Genomic DNA, 24,962 nt, shown 5'->3' with positions numbered 1-24,962 from the left:
ACAGCTTAATGTTCCTCTCACATGATCAAAAGGAAAGAACCATGATAAACGAGCATTGAATAAACATGTTCAAGATAAGAATTTTTATTTGAGTTTAAAATCGTTCTGTTTCCTGTTTTCCTTTGTTCTCAAGGGAATAGGCCTTGTTTTAATACAAGGCTCGGTAATGTCAGAGCTCTTAGAAACTTGCATTTTTTCAGTTCCTAGTTTTACCTGAGTTTTGCATCACATGCTCAGCGTAAACTGAATTATTTCATTGTTCTAGCAGTTGCACAACATGAGGCATTTAAAGCCCTCTAAAGGTATCAATAGCTGTTTTACTTTTTCCTGCACTGAGTTCTATGATACAGTTTTTAATTGTTTTCTTTTACAGGTTCCTTACAGCCTTTCCTGGAAGCCTGCAGTAACGAATCCTTCTTCCGTGCTTGTTCCATATTGCTTCGAAGTTCTAAGTTAGATGTTCAGATTTTGGAAAAGCTCTGTGTTATACTGCAAAAACTCTCCAGAATAAAGTAATCCTTTATTGCCATTATTCTGTTAGTTAGTATTAGATCAGCAAACTTGGGGACCTTTATCCTTCTCCTTTTTCAAAAACTCATCTGTTTTGCTGTTTATTTGCTCCACCATAGACAATGCTGGACTTTCTCTGTTAGCAGTTAAATTGAAACTGTTTGTGGCACAGATGTGTAAGACAAGACTCTCAATTCGAGTGTAAGTCTAGTTCAATTTACAGAGTACAAACTAAAAATCCCAACAGCCTAGCCTAAAGAGGGAATACTCCTTATGTATGCAGATGGCAAGAATGCTTAGAAGAGAACCCTTCTTTTCTTTCCCTCAGCCTTCAGTTTTATTCATGTACCCAGCAGTAATCTCCTCTGAAAATTTAGCCTCATCTGTGACTTGCGTTCAAGTTTCACCAGTTTTTGTTTCCTTCAAAAACAAAATTTAAAGTCTTGAGCCATTTAAGCCCTTTTGGGAATGTTAATCTTTATAAAATGTGTTCCCGTTGCTTACTGGTTATTAGTTTATTGTAACAAAGGTCTTCATCATATCAGTAGTAATGTGCTGCTGAGCTCCATTGGTGCATTACTTAATGGGATTGTTTCATTTATAAAAGCAGGTATCTAAACTGAGCCATTTTTTACATTAAACTTAAAGCTGTTGACAAAACTGAGGTTTTCACTTGACTTTATTAGGAACAAAATTGAACTGTAGGGGAAAAAAATGTTTTCCTGTAAAATAATCTAACATAAATTGAAAATATACTAAAAGTAAAATTTACTCAGAAATCCTAATTATTTAAATTTTTTTATTTATTGGTTCTGGAATCTTATTTCACATGAGTGAAACCCTGTTAAAGCCTTTCCTTGAGCTTTCATTATACAGCATGTAAATACCACTTAAGTGAAGTGATCATTTTTGGTGATTTTTTCCAAGATTTTTCTCACCATGCATTGATAACCTTCTGCTTAGAGACATTGTATGCAACATAGAAGAATTATATGAAACTCCCAGTATAATACACATTTTTCATCATTAAAAAAATAATTTTCTCTAGAATCTTTAGTGTTTAGATGAAACCTCTCAATTTTAAATTGACAATTTTATGTAAAATCTTTTGCAGAAGCAATAAGAAGATGTTTGAATTGTTTACTCTTCACCAAATGATCCAAGAACTGCATAGGACTACAAATCCAGATCATGCTTTCCTCTGTATAAACCTCAATTCAATTCTGTTGAATTTGGGATTGTCAAGGAGTACCTCTCTTACCTCAAGTCTAAGCACAAGTCAGTAGCACTATCTTTCAATCTAATTATTGTTCTGTATCGTTTATACCAACTGCATATGTTACTTGAAATTTTGATTTTTATTTTTTTTTACTGTTTTATATAAATAAATTAAGCAGGACTCAGTACTCTATACCTTACTCTGTATCATGTGGAATCTCATTGATATTTCCCTCATTCATAAAAAGGAAAATGAAAAATTGCGTAATGTGCTAAATGGCTTTTTTCAATACTTTTTAAAAGAAGGGAAATAATGCTGCTGTTCTGAATGACTCATGCAATCTAAGGAATTGGATGCCTTGAGTAAGCAGATCAGAAATACCAACCTTTCCTTACAGGTATGAACCTTAGCTACCTTTGACTCTTCAGAGAGTTTTACAAATTTATTTATTTTATGGTTGATAAGTATCAGACAGGTATCTTACCAAATTATCTTTTGAGATAATTACAACTGTAATGATTAAAACCAGATTTTGATTTAACATAACTAGATGTGTTGAATGAGAAATTTTGTTGTTGTTTTGATTTCAGAATGTCTTAGTGTTGTTTGATCTTTTCCTGTATTTATGTAACATTTAGTATTTTATCCTGCTTTGTATGAATTTCTTTTGTAACTTTGGGTTGTAATATCTCTGCAAATGTGAAATACTCCATTTCTTAAAATACCTGGCAATAGTAATCCCTAATGTAAAATTATTATATTTTATTCTTTCTGCTATATTTTGTATTAATTTGCAATACAATCTTCATAGTACCCACATTTCTAAGTGTGATGAATGCATTTTTTGTCTGCCACAGTTCAGTATTCAGAAGTTCCTACACATTTGAAATAGGATCCTTTTTAAAAATTCAACTTAGTCTTCCATTTCTGATTTGTACTGTAATTACTGAAAATCTTTAATTGTAAAATTAAAACTGCAGTTAAAATTTAAAGATCTGCTGTATGTTAGTCTTTGACTAGTGCTGGCAGTCAGTATAAAACTTCAGGGAGATTTACTTCTCATTTTCATAAATTTTTTTTTCTTGGTTTCCCTTTGTATTTTTTACCAAAAGTCTTTGAAGTTGAATTCTAACTGCAAATATTTTTCTAGCAATTTGTCTTACACTTCTGACAAGCTTTCCTATGAAAGGAGTCCACCAGATTTGGCATATCCAGAAGTATGTCTAGAAGAGACAGCAAGCAGTGTGTACTCTTTGGGCAGGAAACCAATTCTAGGTAATTTTTAAATAACACTAATCATAGCTAAAAGCTTTTGCTGACAATGTATTATGTTTTGGAATAAGTATTTCATCAGTAGTTTCGGTTTTCTGTCAGATTTACCAGCAGTGCAAAAGCTTTGCATATACCTTTGGCTGGAGACAAAATCCTCTTATTTAGGAAGTGTGTTCCCAGTCCTTATGTGCTTCTCCATCTGCTTAGTCATTAAAAATACCAGATAATTAATAACCAAAAAAAAGCTATGGAAAGTTGTTAGGTTTCCTGTATCCACAGGAATGTTGATTGTGCTCTTGGCTTTCAGCCTTCATCACTGTTGTTTCTTAATCTACTAATCTTCCTTGTGGTACCCGTTTAACACAATGCGTTCATCTAATAATGGAAAAGGTAATGTGGTAAAAGAGGTGCAGAAAGTATGGGGTAGCTCTTCCTATTGGTCCCTTGTGTTTTATATGCAGTAGTGTTTACAGTCTGAAAAGATGAATCGCTGTTAATTTCAAGTTTTTATGATCTAGAATGTTTCTGTTAAAATGCAAAAAAAGAGGGGTTTTTAATTTGTTAAATATTTATGCAATTAAATTGATGATCAACTAAGGATGAGACTAATGATTTTGATCTTAAGTAAATTTTAACGGAGCTGTGAAGAAATACAAGTTCTTGATTTCACATTCATATTACAGTAAACATAAGACGTATCAGAAATAAAGGAATAAGTGATTTATGCAAATGAATATGAAGTGTCTTGCGAAGGATAGATACTTCTATAAATAAAAAAGCTATAGTAAAGTTTGAAAATGTGCATGTGATTTTTGACTCAGTAATCATTTGTGGGTGAAAAATGAGTCACAAATACATCTAGTAGAGTCATATGGAGGGAGTTGTATGGAGGCTAGACTTGCGATGGTAGAAGTGAATTTTTTTGAAGCTAGTTGTTGATGGACAACTTATAGTAGTGCCCTAGTACATTGTCATAAAACTTCTCAGTGAAGATCTTTAAAGTCTATAAACCATGCCATGTTTTTTCCCAAATTTATTACTAATCAGTCCTCTTAATGGAGAAGTATTTATGAAGCCTTTTATTATCTAGAAAGATAGAACAATGATGAATTTGGAATTGGTTTTATTTGCCATCAGATTTTCAGTTTGCATTGGATTGCATCTTTAAATGAGCATGGTTTTATGGGACATGCGGACTATAAGTACAAGTGAAAAGATTGCCTTAAAACAATATGATTTCAGGATCAGAGACTTTGAGGAAAGTAAGATGTCAGTCTACCGAAAATGGATCTAAAATGATGGGAAATTATAAAGTGAAATGGAGATTTTAGATCTATTCTGTTTCAATTTGTAATTGATTGTCTGGAGTAACTAAGCTAACTAATAATGGTGTCTACGTTAGAAGCATAGATAACCTAGCTTGCCTTTGTTATTAACAAGCAGAAGTAGGTACTGGGATAAATACTGTACCAAAATCATGGTTATTTCTATATTTCTGCTTCTAAATATTTGGTATATTAAATTTTGTACACACCTGCTTGTTGCACTGTCTCGAACACCGGTCGTGTGGGCCAGCCCACCCCAGTTGTCCACACCAGTCCATGTTGTGGCCTTGTTGAAACATGCCCATCCTGTTATCATTCCCTCGAGTGACCTTGGCAGTCTCTGTGGGGAAGGGGAACAGAGGAAGTTGGTTGCATTCCCTGCTGTCTTTTGTGGATTTGGTTTGGTTTGTGAAGGATAGTTTTCTGTCAACTTGGCCATGCTTTGGGCATCTCCTTATATAGTTTTGTCTTCTTGGATGCAAACCTAGAATTTCCTGGGGTTCTTCTGCTTTTGTAGCATTTGATTACTGTAATATGAGTATGAATTTCTACTATTTTATCCTTCTCTCAGAAGACTGTTTACAACAAGACATATGAAAAAGTTAGCTGTAACTCTAGCTATTTCCCACAGTTGCCGATTCCCTGAGGAAACATGGTTTATGTGATCGCTGTCTATCTGCATTCCTGAAAAGGGTTACGCTGTTTTGAATATGCCAGCCACCTCTGGCCAGATTTGGCAGCAGGCAAGAGAATATTAATTTTCAACCATTTTTTGGAGAGAATTTGAGGAGAAGAGAGAGACCTTATGAATATTTGCACTTAAAAGAAAGTCAGGGGCTCTTCACACTTTCTGGGAGCAACCAGCTGATCAGTCAGAACATGTAGCTTCAAACTAGCTATAGTCTGCCGTGTCTTGCTTGTGTGTAGGTCTCCAGAAGCTATCAGCTACAAGGAAGTTTCTGGTAGTCACAACCTGTCACTTCAAAGGAACATAAAGAATTGACCCACAATTTTATGTTGCTGGGTTTTGGAACAGCTGTGAGAAGTCCTTATTGGGAAAGTCAACAAGAATATTACAACTGCTCATTTCATCCCAGAAAAGGCTATGAAACTTGAAGAGAAATTTTTTTTTTTTTTTTTAAACCCATCTATTGCTGAATTGTAATCGCCCTTGCTGTTTATCAAATGCTTCCTATCGATAAATGGGCAGGAGAATGTTTCAGACCTGATCTACAAAGTCTAGATTTCACAAATCTGTAAGAAAAATCATTCCCTGGACAGGGAACAGTTGTATTTGCAGACGCCTGGCAGATCTAAATAAAGTAGGCTAATGTTACCCAGCCTGCACAGTTGTGCTCTGTTTGTTCATATTGCTGACTTTCACCAGCTGATAAAAGGTCTGTATCTTAAAGTGGGTTTTCACAGTTATCTTCCAGTTCTCCTGACCATGACTGGCTTGCATCTTTTCTAATGTTATTTAAATGAATTCAATATATTATGGGGAAAAATTTCTTGTAGCAGATAAATTAACCTGGAAGGTGAAAGTACGCTGAAGGCAACATATTTTTGAAGAACTTCTATTCACAATCAGCATCAATGTTTAAAATATATGATTTAACTTACCAGACCAGATTTAAAAGGAGCTGTAAGTAGAGCTCATAATTCAGAGCTATGACACTGGATCTTTTAATTATATACTGAATTTTTCACCTAAAACTTTAATGGCTTCAGGGATTGATGGTCTGATAGAAAGCATTTATCTTCAGGATAACATATTTAAATGTAGTCCAGAAAGTCTGAAAACTTGTTCTATGAAACAATTTGGTAATCTTCCACTTTCCAAACGGGTTAGAGGAACTGCAGTGGCAAAGCAGTGACCCCTTGTGTGCCTCTTAATGATCTAATGCTCACATGTTTTTAAAACTTACAAAAATTAATATTGCTGTGCAGTGTTGTGATCCTGCTTTTGACATCCCTGGAGAAATGCTGTGATGGGCAAAGGCATCTTTATGTGTTGTACTGACTCTTGTAGTGTGCTGTGTCAAAACCACCACTATCCATCATCAAAAATAGATGTGTTTTGGGCTGATGAAGGCCTTTAATGCTGTCTTCTGACCATGGTTAGGAATGTTCCTGTTTATTAGACTTTTGGTTTTCACCTAATTTTGAAAGCAAGTGTCTTGTATATTTATGACTACCTGATCACTACTAGAAGAGATAACTTTGAACAAAACCACATACTGTTTACCTGCTTGTAGCTACTTTTTTCGAGTGAATGGTCCTGAGTCGAAATATAACAAGACATAACTCACAAGACATTCTGATCTCTAAAGTCACACAGAGAATTAACTGAGAAAAAGAGATCTGAGAAGCCATATATATAATTTCAAAAACAATTCTCTCTGTGCCCATTACTGAAGGATATTTATACTGGTCCTAAGGAATATTTCCCTGAATATACCACTGATCAGTGCAACTTAATGGTAAGTAACTGCCCTCGTAGACGGACACAAGCTAGGTCTGCAAACTCAGTGGCCAGGATACTGCTAACAACAGTAGCTATGAAAGCTCAGCATAGGATAACATTCCTATTAATAAGTTTAATTTCAGGTCAGCTTCAGCTTCATAAAATGGCATCCTTGGTGCAGTTGGTTATGGTGGTTATGGAGAAAAGAAATAAAAATAATCTATCCAGTTTACAGGAAAAAAAAAGTATCATGTAGTCGAGTTTCAAACAGGAGCATAATATTCCACCCACACATCAGCTTTTTGGAAAAGCAGTATGCCTTTGAAGAAGGTCGGAGATAAATAGTGTTGCCAGACAGGTTTTGTCCTTCAGAAGAAATAGTATTCCAGTATGTGGATTCAAGAGCTATTTATGTAAGAAATGCAAATAAACAGAATTTCTCTGTTCCACAGTCCTTCCCACAGTGTAGCAGTTTGATGTACTCCTGCTTTGTCCTCTTCCACATTCAAGTGTGACTATGATTTTTTTTTTAACAGCAGCCTTGCACACCAAGGCCAAATTCCAGAAACAGATGCCTAACTCTGCTTTCTTCCTGTTTCAGCTGTCTTTCTACTAATCTGTCTTCAGTGTTACTTCCTCCTGATTTTTCGTTTACTTCTGTGTGGTGGATTAAATTGGAAAATCATTGTGTGTTCCTGAGTTGCCTTGCGATACTAACTTGAATCCTATTACAAACTTGTTTTTAAAGCAGCCTCAACTATAAAAAAATGAATTATCTTTTTTTTTTAAAAGGTGATAGACAAATGAGATGCCTGTGTGTGACCTGTATAACAGCTAATCGCTGACGTCTTCTGCAGCAGAGCGTGCAAAGGCTTCTTATCATTCTTCCATAAGTATTCAGATGGTCTGGTTTCACAGAACACTGGCAAAAGGGAATCAACGTTTTTCTGTCCTTGAAGAGTGGCTGATAGTGATAAATTAATGCCTGAGGTAACAGGTGCTATGCAGTATAAATCATATCACAATAAATAATCAAAAGAGCTTATTTGGATGTGAGGGAAATAGAATATATATGCAATATTATGTGCCTAGAACTAGATATAGACCAAGGCAGTGCATTCATACCCTGTTTATATTAATATATTTACAGGAATATGCCTTAGGAAGCCTATGCAATACATAATAAGGGCACGAGCTCTCTTTGCTTTTCATTATCACAGACGGCTATAGAGGTTGTTTGCAGAAGAATGACTTCTGCATACAGGAGTCATTGTTTTACCTCTGGGTCATGAGTTTCACCTGCAGCAGCAAGGTTTTTTCTCTTAGATACACCCTCCTTATAACAAAGCAGGACTTCTAAACTGTATGAGGCTTTGAGTTCAATAGGGAGAAATTGAACTGGCATGCCTTTTCAGCTCATCCTCCAACCCATACCGCTGGGCATTTATGCACATCATCTTTTTGTTTATGGATAATGGATTGATGATCCCAAATTCTAGAATATGGAGGCAGTCAGCTGTTGTCGCTTTATGCTGCAGAGCAGAGACCCATCCTTTTCAGCCCACGTTACCTCTGTTGTATCCTTTTATTAATGTCATCAGACTGGGACCATCAGGTATTAAAGACTATGTAGAGGGCAGTTCCTGACTGCAACCTAGGATCGGAGAGAATCTGCAAAGTCCGGCAAGTTTCTCTAAAGAAAACTGGGATGATTCTGGTCAGGCTAAGAAGCTGGGATTATGTGGGAAAGGTCTTGCAATGTAGTAAGTATTAATCTTGCCTGGAGAAACTTGCCACAAAGTCACCCAAAAGGCTAGTGATGGGAGTTGGGACTAGGTTTATCTGTAGACACAGAGTTAAGTGCTTTCTCTAGCAGGGCCTGCTGGTACAAAAAAAAAAAAGAAAAAAGCCCTAATGCTATTTTTACAGCGTCCATGACGTGGACTGTAGAAGTCCTTGGGACAAAACCTTGAGTTGACCAGAGCTTTGTATGAAGCTCTTAAGTTTTTTATTTTAAGTAAGCATTTCCAAGGACCTAAAGGCTCTTTTCAACTTGAAAGCTGCATTTTACCAGAGTATAAAGAAGAACAATTAGCTCTTAAGAGAAAAAAAAAACAAAAGAAAAATGTACATCTGAAAGGAAATAATGGGTCTTGTAGATAATTTTCTCCCTGACCTCCTCATTTCCTTAGGGGTTGGGTCTTAATTTTAAGTACAAGTCTACTAACTTTCTGTTTGCAGCGAATTCTGTGTCTCCCATCTAACTCCCAGAAACATTCATCTTTACATTACAACTATTTAAGGCCTTGTCCTGTACCTGCCCCTGCCCTTACCAGTGGTCTTCCATTCCTTGCTGTGCTGCAGTCTCTCTCACTTTGCCTCCCAGCCTTTCCCACGTTGCCTTCTTGAAGCCCCTCTTGCTGCTGACATGCTCCTTTGCTCTGAAGGAAGGCACAATTTTTTCCTCTGCCCAGAGGAAAAGCCTGAGACAGTTTGTGGCAATTAGGACAAGGTACAACAGTAGCCTTTCCACTCTGCTGTGAAAAGGCAGCCTTTTAAAGGAATATAATAGTGTACTGTAACTGTGATTTTTTTTTTTTTTTCTTTTATCGCTAGGACACACTTAGACTGTGTGGCATTTGCTGTGATGAATAAGACAACAAACTTCCAGGGATGATCAAAGTGGATCTGTAGCTGTGTAAAGACATTTCATGGGTTAGTCAAGTAAAAATCACTGTACCTGAGCACATACGCTAACGTGAGTAAACATTTTGGGGTCAGGAAGGCCAAGGCACGGCTGGAGCTGAACTTGGCAAGAGATGCAAAAAATAACAAGGGCTTCTACAGGTATGTCAGCCAGAAAAGGAAGGTCAAAGAAAGCGTACCCCCCCCGATGAACATGACTGGCAAACCGGTAAGAATGGACGAGCAGAAGGCTGAGGTACTCAAGAACTTTTTGCCTCAGTCTTCACTGGCAACCTCTCTTCCCACGCCTCTCAAGTGAATGGACCACAAGATGGGGACTGGGGGAGCAAAATCCCTCCCACTGTAAGAGAAGATCAGGTTCATGACCACCTGAGGAACATGAACATACACAAGTCTATGGGACCTGACAAGATGCATCCCGGAGTCCTGAGGGAATTGGCTGATGTAGTTGCCAAGCCACTGTCAATGATATTTGAAAAGTCATGGCAGTCAGGTGAAGTCCCTGGTGACTGAAAAGAGGGAAACATTGCACCCATTTTTAAAAAGGGTAGAAAGGGTGACCCTGGGAACTACCAACCTGTCAGCCTCACCTCTGTGCCTGGGAAGATCATGGAAGAGATCCTCCTAGAAACTATGCGAAGGCATGTGGAGGACAGGGAGGTGATTCGAGACAGCCAGCATGGCTTCACCAAGGGCAAGTCCTGCCTGACCAACCTACTGGCCTTCTATGATGGAGTGACTACATCAGTGGACAAGGCAGGAGCTATGGACGTTGTCTGTCTGGACTTCTGTAAGGCCTTTGACACAGTCCCCCACAACATCCTTCTCCCTAAATTGGAGGGATATGGATCTGATGGATGGACTGTTTGGTGGATGAGGAATTGGTTGGATGGTTGCATCCAGAGGGTAGTGGTCAATGGCTGAATGTCCGGATGGAGATCAGTGACAAGTGGTGTCCCTCAGGGGTCCATATTGGGACCAGTGCTGTTTAATATCTTCATCAATGACATAGTGGGATCAAGTGCACCATCAGCAAGTTTGCAGATGACACCAGGCTGAGTGGTGCGGTTGACACACCTGAGGGATGGGATGCCATCCAGAGGGACCTGGGTAAGCTCGAGAAGTGTGCCCATGTGAACCTCATGAGGTTCAGCAAGGCCGAGTGCAAGGTCCTGCACATGGGTTGGGGCAACCTCCAGTATCAATACAGCCCGGTGGAGAAGGACTTGGTTGTACCAGTGGATGAAAAACTGGACATGAGCTGGCAATTTGCACTCGCAGCCCAGAAAGCCAATTGCATCCTGGGCTGCATCAGAAGAAGCGTGGGCAGCAGGTCGAGGGAGGGGATTCTGCCCCTCTGCTCCGCTCGGGTGAGACCCCACCTGCAGTTCTGCGTCCAGCTCTGGAGTCCTCAGCACCGTTGGTTTGGGTTTTGTTTCTGTGTTTTTTTTCATTAGTTTGCACAATGGAAGGACATGGGTATTTTACGCAGATCTGAGTTCGTGCTTTGTCAAGTTAAACCTAAGAAGCTAAAGTTTCTCCTTCGGGTGGCTGTGCAGAAGCCTATTAAAGCAGAGAATGCTCAAGCCTCTCAGACAGCAATGTGTTTAGATGCAGCAATGCCTGTTGGGATCGTACTTCACACCATGTTAACTCCTGCACATATAGTGCAGGCAGTAAAAAGACAGTAAAGTGAAACTCAGAACATCAGTTCCTCCCAACCATCTGGCAAACTCAAAGTTTTTGTTGCAGTTGCTGGAGCCTTTATCTCCTTTAATCGCTGGTGGAAAAAGAACATATTCATCATGCTGAAACCAACAAATTAATCTGAATAAACAAAATCCCAACCTGTTTTTAAAGTAGGACGCTGTGTTTTTCCATTTAGAAAATGTTTGATCTTTGTGAAACAATACTCTGGAAATCTTAGCTTAGTCACCAGGGTCTGAGGGAAATGCAAGTTGGTGCTGTTTTTTGTAGAAGCTAGCGGTTCTGCTGGCAGTCTCAGCAGTGCAGCCTAAGACTGGATGAACATAATTATCCTGTCATGCAGTGAAAGCTTCCAGTTAAGATCTCTGATAATGTGGTGTAGTACTGCTAATTTAGGAACGCAAAATGAAAACATGTTAATGAGAGAGTATTGCTACTGTGAGATTACTCACCAGTCTCACAGTCTGTACCAGCTTTCAGTACATATATAATAACTTACAGTTTCTCCAAGGACTTGCTAGGAGTTTGGCATTTTCATAGTACCTACAAGGTGAAATATTGAACAGAAACTATACTGACAAAGGAAGAAAGGTTTCTGCTTCAGAAGTTTCCCAAGTGTGATGCAGAGAAGCAGTATCCTACGGCAATGCAAAGATTCCTTCATGTATATTACTTAGACACTCCCATACCACAGGAATGTGCCTGCTAGCCCATGGCTAACTCATTTAATTACAGATTTATAAGGCAATATATGATTTAATCAAAGAAATGGCTAACACAACTGTGTTTGACCTCTTTCTTTTATTAGCATATTTTATGTTCATACTTTACAATATAATAAGTTATATATACAGCATTAAACAAAATTATTAGAAAGTAAGATTTGGCAAGATCTACAGGAAATGTTTTCATTCCTATACATCTTTTGTGTAACAATAAAAATACTGTATACTAAATAAAATAATGTTAAATAGTCTGTGTTCACATTGGCACCATCGATTTCAAGACCCTAACTTTTCATGGCCCAATAAACATAAAAAAGAGGATTCCTGTATCTTCTTTTAAACAAAGAAATTATGTGTACTATTAAATGACACATGAAATACAGGAGGCAGTCCACTGAATAACACTGTAGTTACACACTGGCACAAGAAAAACAGAATCTTCACGTTCTTTTTTTTCCTTTCCCTTTCTTATTGTAGTAGCAATGGTACTAAAATGCAAATTCAGGGCCTTGAAAATCTTGTTGAAGATTGCTGAGTTGTCAGCAGATCTAGAAATCTTATTGAAGCCTGTTGAAATCTGTATGAATTTGTCATTGATTTCAAGAAAGCAAGAATTTCACCCCTAAATTAAACATCAATTAGCTAGTTAAATGTTCAAATAAATGCAGCTTGCTGCTTTTTTAAAAGAAAAGTCAAAATTCTCATCAAATTTGGCATATGCAAATTAATGAAGAGTGTGTTATGATACGAAAGAAATGGTGGAAGAAGGCTAATGAGAGGGATAGGTTTTATGTTGCAGTATGTACTTCCTCTGCTCTACAAATGAGGTGCTGAAAAGATACTAAATATAGATGTTAAAGGGTGATACTAAATGTTCCACGCAATAATGATACTATCATAGATAAGATCTAGTTACTAAGTGATGGAGTACTGGTTGTTAACTTCAGGGTAATAGTTAATATTTTTATAGCATTTTGTTTAGTCATGCATCTTGGAATTTAAAAAGTATTGCTTTGTAACTGACACGTCTCTTAATTTAGTGGTTGCACTTGTTGAAATCCGTCATCACTCATTTTAGCTATAAATTAAGCAAATAGGTTTGGTAACAGCTACTGATTTGTGGTCTGAACAAGTTTTAGAGAACTTTTAACCGTGAAATTCAAGGATTAGTTAAAAGGAAAAAAAATAAGGTCCATTTTTGTTGTACACAAACTCACAATAATGCTTCACCTTCCAGAGGAGCTGGTTTTCACCTGTGGATTCTCTGCCCATGGTCTACGTTTACAAGAGTATAGCATTTAAAGAACACTTTTTTTCCTCTGCATGTCAAGGGTCTCTAAAGAAATCTACTCCTTTTGCTCTTAGTGTCAAATGTGCACCACTGTTGTCCAAAATTCCTCTGCTTGGAATATAATTTGGTATATAGATGTCGCTACTGGAAAAAATGCTGTTTTCATGGTAGTGGACAACCTGTTTTTGTTGCTTCTTTTTTTGTAATGGCAAAGAAGAGAAGAACTTGTTGCTCTCAACTTACAAGGAGTGACTGCCAGCTTTTACTGCCCACTTGCTAACCAGCTTGTCCTCAGCACATCAACAGTTTGAATTTACAATTTCTGAAATGTCAGTATGGACCAAGAGTGCATTTACGTGCATTATGTACAGCGTTTTGAAGCACTTCCATCTGCAGATTATGTTGACTCTATTTTCATGTAGTATAGTTAGTTATCTGAGGACTGTGTATATACACCTATGCACATACTTCTAGATTCAACAAACCCATAGTAAGTATAGAAAATGAAAGTGGTCACATATTAAATATGTTAGAGCCAATAGAAATGTGCGTGCCTAATGTGTATTTATTGATATTGTAGGTGTGGTACTGCTTTTGACTGTAACTATTAAACCATTGAATGAAGCCCTAAAAGACAGGAATATTTTCAGAGAGCAATTCAATGGCTTTCTTGAAGGCCAGGCAGGAAGGGTATCAGCAGGGTTATCTGCATTTATACACAGACCGCAAAATGGATGTTTGTGTGTCCACTTATTATCAGTAACTCTTTAACATGATCATTTTGTTCAATGACATGTTTCATACCAAGCTTCGTGGCAGATTTCTGCGCTTGTTTTGGTAGATGTGTAACTTCACTTTATTTAGAAGTCAAAGAGAAGATCTTCCCGTTGGTTATCGGGAGCGATTATGTAGAAGAAACATCAACGGTCTTTTGTCCAAAGTCTTTGATGTGGTGCTTGCTGGAATCATGGTTCCTGCGGGTGACATGGAAGCGCGGCTCCCCGGCAGGCATGTCAGGACGTCCCTGCTGGTTCAGGAGCAGGCATTGCTTGTGCCCACTCCAGAATATCCGCACACAAGGATTCGACGGCATCCAACCGCTCGATTTGCACCAGTTTGGTTAGCAGTTCTGGGATGCTGTATCCTGCTGTGCTGATGCGATCGAAGAGCTGCATGCCATCCGTCATACCACCTATCTCATCCCTCTTCAGTCCAAAGCTCTCGGCAAGGTGACGCCACGTTTTCACTATGGCTTTTTCTGTGTTGTAGGTCGAACTGAGCATTCGGCTGGTCTTCTCCAGGCAATCAAATGGCAGCTCTGTAGGGCTCAGACCTGCGAAGTGAGGTGTTTATTTGTCAGAGGGCTCTCTGCACAAGCCTTGACTATTCAAGACTTTTATTCAAGTACTACAGTATATACCGTTAGCAGTAAGTACAGCTAAAATCTTTAAGTGATAGTCCATGTTAGGTATCTCTACCTCCAAAGTTATTACTGTGTATTACCAAATTAATTCTTCCTAGTGACAGTAGGGTACAATAATTAGGGTAAAAACTTGTCTGGGAAAGAAGTATTAGATGGGTTGTATGAATTCCCATGGCACTGCCCCTTCCTTCAACAATTTACTAGCTGTTAGAAAAAGTTTATTGCAACCGTGTCCCTAGCGAGCAGCTCCATTAATACACTGCTGCACGTCAGGCACAGTGTTTGAGCTCGAGAGACAGCTTTGACCCTTCCCTGAGTTTGTCACCAGCAGCTGCTGTAACATCTCTGTAATTGAAAGTTGCCCTTGTAGGAATGTGAGGAGTGAGGTGAAGCAACGATGCCAGATGCTTGCAAGCATAAAAGTCCCTGCAAGTGCTCGGTTGTCATTACTATCACTGAATCTCTAGAGAGGGTTTAACATTCATCCTGTGGGGAAAAAGCTATTTTTTCCTGGACATTTTTTCTATGTATTCATGGTCACAGAATAGAGGAGAGAATCAGCTACAGTATTTTTCCAAAACCAGTCTTTTGCTTCTATAGTTTCCCTGCTTCATACTCAACAGCAGTAATTTGGTGGGACATAGAGCTCCCTGAACCACAGGAAACTCATACGCAAACGTGTGCACAGAGTGTCTGTGTGTGGGGAAGTAAATGCAGTCACGTCTCCTATTCTGCAGGGAAATTAATTCATGTCTCTTCTGACAAAACAGTCCAGGTAGTCAAGTGCTGAAGAGGGTTAAAACACTGAAAACTTGGAAACTCCGCTTGTTGTTGTGGGAGGTGGGACAGCATTTAGAGAAGCAGAGTAGGTCAAGACTTGTGTCTTACCCTCAGTCCCGACCCTCCCCAAATCACGCTTTCCTATTTGGAACTAGGTTCTCTCTGTTATCCAAGGGACTAAACAAATAAATCAAACGGGTTTCCTCTAGATGGGGAATGTGAGAGTGCTCCTCCGCAACTCGGTCTGTGTGTCCGTCCCGATAAAATCTGACACTACCCTTCTTTTTCTCTGTAGGGAGGAAGCCCATGCACACGCCTGGAGAGAAGCCATGGCACGCTCCAGCCCAAGCCCAACCTGGACGGCTCTGGGGTCAGGGCACTGTGGGCCTTCCTGGCAAGTGAGTACAAATCTGCCTACAGAGTGTCTTTTCTGGATTGGGACTTTCTACTTTCCATAGGAAGGCAGAGGCCTTTCTTATTTTATAGCAAACGCTTGCTAGCTAATTTCGTGCTGTTAGTATAGGCGCAAGTTTTGTACACTCACCTTCTGCAACGTCGCATACGTTGGCATACACGTCAAGTATCTTTTTCCTTCGACTTTGAATCTAAATGAGAAGAGTTTTATTTCATTAATTTTTCAGTCACGGGAGTAAATAATTAGCAGACAGCAGTTGAAAACCTGTGGGAGATACTCATTCCATGGCACTAGGGGTTATCTCATAATGTCCTCAAGGGTCCCTTTTGAAGACTCAAAGAAAAGGACACAGCAATTATTCTGTGAAGCATAAACCTATTTCTGATTTCACTTTCCACTGCTAGAGATCTTTTCTTCCATCTTCTAGTCTTCTTTTAGATCAATTACTTTTCTGCTCCAAGTGTTTGCATATTTTATTTCTCTTTCAGACCGAAGCAAACTCCTGACAATGAGGACAAATCCAATACCACACATGCAGACAATTACTGCAGGGATGTCGAGGTAAACCAGGACAGGACTGGCCACAGGGAATTAAATTCAGACTGAAATTGCCTTCTTCCAGTAATCTAAGAGGACTATAGAGGAAGTGATCTTCCTTTCTGTTCTTTGACATAGAACTGCTTAGTGCATTACTAATTAGCTGTATTTTTTTCCAGGATATATTGCCTGGTTGAATGTGAAACATTTTACAGAAAAAAAAAAATCAATGTAGCTTTGGACAGGGAAAATCTGAGGACCAGGGTGCTCCAGTCATTTTTGACAAGAAAGAAACTCGAACTGAAAACCTGACATTTTGCAAGGTGAGAATGGACATTTTGATATAGCTTCATTTAGCAAAAATATTGTCAAGATTTGGCTTTGGATTCAACAGGGAGTGAAAACAAATGTCAAAATGTCATGAGTTCTCAGGGACTGGAATTGTCATCGCTCTGCCAGCTCTCATTAGGTCTGAGCTTTCTGAAAAGCTGTCTTTTTGATAGGACTCTAGCATTAGCTCCACAAATTTGCCACTTTTCACTGCAAACCAGGCTAGAAAAAAAGCTCTGCTTTCAGTATTATTTTTTTTTTTTTTGTGGAAAGATTTTCCTCATTTTATTTGGGCTCTAAAGGGCAAGGCACATCAATGACTTGGATTAATAGACTTGAAGCTGGAGACCACAAAGTGGCTGCTCCACCTGAAGCCTGTCTCGCAGGCGCTGGGCAAGTGTGTTGTATCGCAGGGCAATGCAAGGCAGGCACTGATTGTTGCTCCCATATTCTTGGTGTAATTTACGTGCACTTAATCAGTTGTGTGGCTATTGTAGGCTTGGATTAGCTGTTTTAGAACCTTGTAAACATGAAATTTTCTTTGAATGGGATTTATTAAAACTCCTCCTAACCAAACTATTGGATGCTTATTTTCATTCTCCTCTCATTTCTAGGCCAAGGAGGAGGTTAAATACTTTCATGCCTATGAAGAATTATGCAGGATGCTTTTTTTACCAGAGCCAGAGGATGGGGAATTTGTAAAGCTTATGCTGAAAGCGAGCAGGTAAAGTTGAGCCTGGTGATCCTCTGTGTGGTAGCTCATTGCATAACGGTTTTTGTTTTAACTAGGAAGGAGCAGACCTGGTTAAGAGCAAGCCTCTAACTTTCTTTACCCTTGGCCAATAGCTACTTAATACTCTTTCCTGTACTAGAAATGTTACTTAATCTCCAGCATGAAGCAAATTATTGCTTTTCTAACTTCTGGCAACTGGCTTAATTGTGAAATCTTAGGTGTGGAGTAGAGGATCTTAGTGGAATCTGCACTTTGATTGAAAAGTTTGTCTTCATCCTTGTCAGCAGGCTTCAGTCCATGAGAAGTGTGTTAGACCAGAAAGTCTGGAAGGAATAGTTCATGCTTCAGGTCTGCTTATGAGGTATCTATCTAAATCACACTGGAGACTGTATCTATTATATATGTGTTTTAGAAGGTAAGCCACTTCTTATTAAATGTTCTGATTCCATGCCTACCCAACTTGTGTTACCCAATTTCAAGCCAGTGCATACAGAAGTATGATAAAGTTGGATATTTAGAGAGACCTCAGAAAACTGAATTTTAAAATGTGAGCATTGGAGTAATAAGTTGTTTTCAGATGGTCATCTACAACGACAAAAACATTTCTTTTGTGTTGAGACTTTGTGTGTCTGGTCTCAGCTGAAAAATGAGCTATTTTAGAAAGTTTGAGCTGAACCATCCCAACAATTTAAAACATGCAAACATGAAAAGGTGCATTTTCAAACTTTTTTATTCTTAAAAGATATCTGACGTTTGATATTAATGATGCAATTTCGTCCTAGCTATTGCCATTTAAAAATTATTTTTGAAGTACTAAAAACATAAAAAATATCTGAGAAGACACCTTCTTTTTAAGGATAGTTTCACATTAATATAAATTAAAAAGTTGTGTGGGTGAGGTGTGGTCTTAAAATACTCCAAGCGAGATAAAACGCCCTGAGCAGTAAACGCTCAGCAGGAAGAAGCGAAGGCCTTCCCCAGCAAAACAAAGAGTGGATTTACAGTGTCCTTCAGAGCACAAGAGTGGCCTTCAAAGCACGTGTGTGTTTTTCAGAATTATACACCAAAACCAAGCACAAGACCGGATATTATTGAAAAGCCTGTGCCGTGAAGATACTGATGCTACTGGGTCAAGGTACTCAGATGCTATGCTGTTGTATGAATCCAGCTATGCTGCTACATTATTCTTCCATCTTCGATTTTCTATGGTAAATGTAGCATTGGGGTTAGTTATATTAGCATTAGCTATATTGGGGGTTTGCTGTTACTTGTTTTTTCTTTCTTTAGACTATAAAATATAATACTCAAAAAAGCAAAGTTATTACTCTTGCAGAAAGTTTGTTTTTTTCAGCCCTGAACAGTATATATGTACATATATGTCACTATGTAAAGGAGATTCTATAACGAATTTGGCTGGAGAAGCTCTTGTAAATTAGTCTGGTGTGCACTATAATGCATTTTGGGAGGCGATAGTTTGTATATTGTTTTCTTTAAAAAAAAAAAAAAAACCACAGAAAAATGCTCTCAATTTTTAAATCTCAAAATAGCCTTACCCCAGTTGATTTATTGCTTGTAGAAGATTTATCTCTGGCCAAATGCACTAAAGATAACAAGCATCTCTCTGGAGTCCCTTGCTTGTCAACTGCAGCTTCTTCATCACTATCCATACTACGGCTTAAAAGTCGTTCATTCTCAGAAGATGCATCATTTTCACTGTAAAATGAAGGATACAGTTATCTTAGTGAAGCCTCTCATGGATTGACTCCAATCATCTTTTTGCTATCTTAGAGCAATGGAATAAAAGTGTCTTTCATTTTTTAAATGCCTTTCCTCCGAAATCCTGTGAATAGGAACCTGCCCGTGGGACATGTACAATGCCCACCAAGTTACACAGTCACCTGTAGCTTGGAAGATTCCTTTTATACAGGGATTTTCCAACTGAGGACAGTGTTTAGCCCACCTTCATCGTGTGACCCAGCCAGGTTTGGCTGCCAGGCAGACACAAGGTGAGGAAAACTATCACACTGTGCCACCCAGATGACGCTATGGACAAGGAGTTTCCTAAAGGCCTGGAGCAACTGTTTTTACTCCTCCTGCCTAAAAGTGAAAAGGAACTTTACTGAAGATATGTATGCAAGAGCAGCACTTAGGTCCCAAAAATGGACCTCTCAAAAGAGGAGATGGAGCCCCAAGAGCTGATGAACTGGTCACGGAGGGAGTGGGGAGGACACAGGTTTCTCTTTGGTAACGTTTGCCATCCTCTCTTAGAAACTGGAGGGGGAAAAGCCTACCGAGGCGTCCAGTCTTTTCCCTCCTGCGGCAAACTACCAGCATACGCATCTAATTTGTTCTTCCTGTACTCCTCTGCACCAGGATGAATGATGACTATGTCCCTCCCCCGCTTCAGTCAAACTGGAAGTATGTTTATCTTTTACCCACCTTTTAACAGCCTTAGCGGGAGTTGCTGTAAGTTTTTCAAACTCTTCTTTCTCAGAGAATATCACAACATTATCTGTAGATCAACAATTAGAGAAATTTAAATTGGCAATGAGTTTCCAAACCAGTGTTCTGTCTCAGGAGCTGGTTCTGCTGGCAACCTTACTGCAAACATAAATCTCTCTGCTACCTTTTTAATTGCTATCAGAGGATTAAGTGACATTCTAAACCCACAAAAAATATTATACGCAATTCTTTACTAAACTGAGGTGGGTTTTATACAATTCCAAGGAGAAATTGTAATTAATAGAAATGCATTAAGAGTATATAAGCCCAATGTTGCCTTGGACAGAAAAAGCGAAATTAAAGCAACTTATACCTTGCACTTCTTTCTTCTCCTCTTGTGTGTTAGCCTGAGCTTCAACATTTTTTACCGAGTGGCTCTTGCAACAGGCTAGAATATAAAAATATAACACTAATTATTCTCAGAAGCTATCTAAAAATAGCATTTGCAGCTAAAATTTCATGTGCTGAACAATTACCTTGAGCAGAAGGTTTTGTTTTCACAATGTAAAACATGATGATGAGGACAATGGCAATAGCCATTATGAAGATGGTAGACATTGCTATTATAAGAGCTGTAGCCAGATGTCCTTGTCCTGAAAGATCTGCTGGAATAAATTAAAAAATATTTTCATAAAGGAGCAACTCTTAGGATCAGAGAATAGTTAACTGTTTGCAGTCTGCTCTACCTTACATTTTGCATACTGATTTAGTTGATCTGAGTCTTGGTTACTTGTTAAGCGTTGAAAAACTTAGTGTTACATCTCAAAGGCAAACTAATTAACAGTTTTTCAAAATAGTGACATTTATGCTGCACTAACCAGTTAACAGTTTTCATTAAAAACATTTAATGGCATGATCGATCAGTTACAAAGATGTAACTTATCTGCTAATATTATAGGAAGCTATATGTAAGCAAGAGTAGCAGCTTTCCTAACACTGTATTCTCGGAAACAGCATTGAAAAGAAAAAAAAAAAAAACAAAAGCCAAATAAACAGGATGAGCACTAAAATGACTGTTGACAACTATGGGTGCCTCCAAAGCTTTGCAGTAAAAAGAACACAATGCATATGTAGAAGAATTGATGTTTTTCTAACAGAGACTTAAAACACAGCATGGCTAGAAGGTGAATTTAAAATAAAGTATGTGAAAAGGTATTCAGAAGCAGAATTTGGATGGAAAAGACTAGAACTGAAAAGCCACAAAAGGATGCAGAAAATGACAGATATGCTAAAATGCATGAAAACTTTAATTTTTCTGAAGATGTGATCCTCACAATCATGTTTCCAGACACTACCAGGAAGATGAGCATTGTCAGTATCTCATTAACTGCATCTTTCCTGTTGTGTCTTCTCAGGCTCACATATTTTTAAAACCTAGTAATCATGCTGGAGAACTGTTTATGTTAGCTCAATAAGAAACTGGCCATATTTGTGCTTTAAATTATTTTCACCAGCCTAAGCTAAGCTTTGCTGACGCATAGTGCCATTTTTGTATGGCTACAAATAATGAGCTAAATTTATTGCTAGCATTACTGAGTAGAGTTCAAATCTATTTTAAGTCCATCTGACTAAAACAGCGGTGTTAGTTAACCAAGAAATAAAAATTCATTCTGAATTATTTTTAATAGCAGTTTTAGAAACTGGGAATAGTGGCAATGAAATTCACAATATATATCTTCAATTCGGTTGCACTTTATTGATGCCATTTTCAAAACAAACAGCTGCTAAATTAAATCTGTGAATGCATTCTTACCTTTATGAGCATGCTGGTAAGGCGAGAAAGTGCTTGTGCCAGAGGTACTTGGGAAAATGGCTGAAATGCCAGAGGTAGCCCCCGCACCTGCAATATAAACAGAAATGCCATAAACTTCCACAGTTCCTTTGTCCAGTCAAAGGAGTATCTTGGCCCAAGTAAAGAGAGCCTTTACTTAGCTTGATTGCATTTCCCATTCACTATCAAAGAATCCATGAACTCCTTGCTTTTTGAAATGTCACTAATCCCAATATGCTTTTCTGCACTAAAAATTGTGTTACAGACTACATTTTTCATAGCATCTGGAGGGAGTGGAAGAGGTCAAAGCTCCTGAACGGTCATGAACTTAGAAGAAACCCAAGCATCTTCAGACACAGGCAGGGCCAACCATTACACATACATTCCCGTATTACAGATCTGTCCTGGGGAGGAGAAAGTTTTCCAGGATCCAGCTGGTGACTCAAACTGTTTACAACCCCCACTCCATTATTTGTGACTGCTGGCCCCAAGTCCCAGCTGGGAGATTCATCAAATTAGTGCTTCTCACAAGCATCCTTCACTAGCAGGATCATCATGAAACTCTGATGGTATGCAAACCCCCATGACCCCACAGGAAAACCTAGGAAAGGTGACAAATAATATTGAATGCCTTTCTCTTCCATGGACCTGTACTACCATCAAAGGGAGTATTAGAATTTCCTGCAACCTAGCTGGGCAGTACATTTCTTATCATTCCTCCTGTCAGTCCAAAGCTATATTCTGGGGAGGGGGGAAATCCACAAAAACAGTGAAATGAAGAACTTAAAGGAATACTTCATGCTGGCAGAGGACTGAGATTATCCAATAGGGTTTCCATGTCTAAAATCTGCAGTTCAGTTTAAAAGTTAATATTAATCTTTCAGATGGTGTCATACACCACGTTTTCAAAGCAGTAAGCCGAGTCATAAGTTAACATATTTTGACAATACCAGACAATATTGCATATTATCAAGAATAAGGCTGTTGATGAGAATGCTTTCATACAAGATGGTGTTGGCATAGCATTCCAAAACAGAATAAAAACATTAGGGTTGGGAGAAAACATTCCTGTCATTCTCAAAGAGACTTTAATATCATTGGTAAGCAGGTAATGCAAACAGCTACAATCAACAGACACCAAAAAACATCTTCTGGCTTGGAGGGGGTATGAAATCCCTCCTGCTTTGTATTAGCTGTCTATGGAAAAAGTCCAGTGATAATTAAATTCAGCAGACCTAAAGGCAAAAGACTGTCCCAGTCAGCTGGTAAGGTGCACACAGCTCCACAAGCTAGTTTGGCAACTAGAGTAGCTGAGAACTAATCATGCCATTCTTTTGACCTAGTAAATATTCCAAGAAATTAAACCCACCAGGTAAACTTGACAGGAAATTAAGCACTCTGGAATGGTCTGAGAAATGTTCCATGGTAAGAACAAAGCAATATACATGTTCTTCAAATTAAGAGAAATGTTTTCTAAGAAGAAAAAAAAAAAAAGTATTACCTAACATAAAACATGGCTGCGTGTAGTGAATGAGAAATGTACACTTAAAGTGGCCACAAAGTATGAGTTGCAGATGTCTTCAAAAGCAATGTTCTTTAACAATGGTAAAACTCCTTTCAGACCTCATTTGTTGGAAGGAAATGGATGCATTTACTATATAATTGGGGGGGGGTTCCAACTGAATAAGTGTTTTCATAAAGTTTTAAATATACTAATTTGTTAATTCAGATGCTTTTCATGTTATGTAAATGACAGACAGATTACGTAAGTCTTGCCTCTGGTCCCTTCTCTGTGACAAACTTCTTTCTAAGAATTAGTTATGAGCTCCAGAAGCTGCAGTAGAGCAGTAGACCAGCTAGCTATCAGTAGATGAAGATGTCGTCTGCATGTAGTGGACATTAAAGACAGATAATTTGTTAATTTTTTGGCCATTCTTCACAAAGCTGAAGTGAATCATCCTTGGTCTCGACCTCTGTATTTACTCATCATGGCTGGACAACAGAGGAAATTTAGCAAATGGCCAATGCTGTAGCCCGATACTTTCCTTCATGTCCACAGCTACCAGGCTTATGCCTATTCTTGCAGTCCCCCTGGCAAATCCAATTACAGCCAATTGTAATTCTGCGCAGTCCTTGCAAGCTGCAACAAGTCAACAATAGCTTTTCTTACGCTGCCTTTCAATTAACACAGGCAAGCCCTGCTGCTTTGTCTGCGTGGAGTTTATCTAACAAGCTTTGGCTCGTCTCCGCCATAAGCAAGTTTTATCAAACTCTCTCGCTTTTCCTTCATCTGAAATACGTAGTCATTGAAGTATTTCTGCCGAATCGATCTTTCAGTCGTTTGGTATCGTTAACCTCATGGTTTTCACCCGTCTGTGAAAGGACGTAGAGCCTTCCAAGGTGGGAAGTCACGCAGCAGCACATAGCACAGGAATGGTAAGGAGGAAGGTCATCCATTCTTCATTCAGCATCATCGTCACGCTTCACCCAGCTCCACTCCACATCAGGACACGGCGTGTTGCCCATGCTGTGTGTGCACCCGCACACTCGCACGAGCCTCTCCCGTGCACAAGAGTGAGCACCCTCAGCTCCAGAGCCTACAGGCAGAATTTTCTTTGCATGGGAATGGGGCCACCTCCTTTGTTCTGTAGTGCCTGTCGTGGCAAAATCAAGGCTGGTGCTAGAACGTGATGGCCTTTTACATATGCCGAGGTGGGAGTTAGTCGTTATGCATGTTTTAAGCCTATTATCAAATTTAATAATTTGGCATATTCGTTATGAGCCAAGATTTTTCTTCAGATGTGGCTTAGAAGAAAGTGCCAATTCGTGCACCTGCGCTACCAGAGGAACCAAAAATGCCAGCTTCTGCAGAAGTTCAGCTCATACCGTTTTTGTGTGAGCAAAAAGAAACAGAACTCGTAGCTGCTGCTTTTCCCCAGTCCGGCACTACACCACGACTGCAATGTCAGTTGTTCTTGTGCACATCCAGTTTTGCATCCCCATCACATTATTAATTCTGGTTCCAATATAGATGACACTTACATAATCTATAAAGACTTAGATATAGCCAGGGCAGAGACATCCTAAGGTGCTACAGCAGAACATATGGAAACAACCCTATTTTAAGCACAAAAAAAAAGACTGATGGCTGTAATATAGCTGTGCAAAAGAGTGGTTTATATTCCTAGGCACCTGTAAGTAATATTGTAGGAATGTGATAAAGACATTAGGGAAGAAGTTTATCACTGA

General features: G+C 38.8%; 2 protein-coding genes and 1 long non-coding RNA gene across 11 annotated transcripts in view; 2 read left to right on the top strand and 1 right to left on the bottom strand.

Moving 5' to 3' along the window:
- CCDC138 (coiled-coil domain containing 138) overlaps nt 1-14,576 on the top strand; it is a 52,755-nt gene extending 38,179 nt beyond the window's left edge. For 5 of the 8 annotated variants that reach the window (XM_049834344.1, XM_049834340.1, XM_049834347.1 and 2 more), the window contains exons 14-17: nt 374-512; nt 1,625-1,788; nt 2,032-3,004; nt 7,586-7,711. In XM_049834344.1, coding sequence (XP_049690301.1) covers nt 374-512; nt 1,625-1,788; nt 2,032-2,042 — 314 coding nt within the window. In that variant the 3' untranslated portion in view covers nt 2,043-3,004; nt 7,586-7,711. Of the gene's footprint in view, nt 1-373; nt 513-1,624; nt 1,789-2,031; nt 3,005-7,585; nt 7,712-9,409; nt 10,882-14,491 lie in introns of those variants that run through there. The other 3 variants (XM_049834341.1, XM_049834343.1, XM_049834342.1) reach the window with 3 other exon arrangements.
- The window catches only part of EDAR (ectodysplasin A receptor), a 71,876-nt gene continuing 58,912 nt past the window's right edge, over nt 11,999-24,962 (bottom strand). Inside the window, exons 6-12 of one of the 2 annotated variants that reach the window (XM_049834349.1) lie at nt 21,696-21,782; nt 20,419-20,547; nt 20,256-20,330; nt 19,880-19,952; nt 18,994-19,153; nt 15,970-16,030; nt 11,999-14,555 (exon numbers count right to left, since the gene is read on the bottom strand). In XM_049834349.1, the coding sequence (XP_049690306.1) occupies nt 14,236-14,555; nt 15,970-16,030; nt 18,994-19,153; nt 19,880-19,952; nt 20,256-20,330; nt 20,419-20,547; nt 21,696-21,782 (905 nt within the window). In that variant the 3' untranslated portion in view covers nt 11,999-14,235. The remainder of the gene's footprint in view (nt 14,556-15,969; nt 16,031-18,993; nt 19,154-19,879; nt 19,953-20,255; nt 20,331-20,418; nt 20,548-21,695; nt 21,783-24,962) is intronic. The other variant, XM_049834350.1, reaches the window with a different exon arrangement.
- Nucleotides 16,613-18,726, top strand: LOC126052959 (uncharacterized). The gene is made up of 4 exons (XR_007510199.1): nt 16,613-16,700; nt 17,322-17,431; nt 17,728-17,801; nt 18,495-18,726. It is a non-coding gene; the product is annotated as an uncharacterized LOC126052959 (long non-coding RNA).

The sequence above is a fragment of the Accipiter gentilis genome, chromosome 31 (assembly GCF_929443795.1).
Source record: "Accipiter gentilis chromosome 31, bAccGen1.1, whole genome shotgun sequence".
NCBI classification, from domain to species: domain Eukaryota; kingdom Metazoa; phylum Chordata; class Aves; order Accipitriformes; family Accipitridae; genus Astur; species Astur gentilis.
Note: the sequence above shows the minus strand (reverse complement) of the source record. Positions and strands in the feature narration are given on the sequence as shown.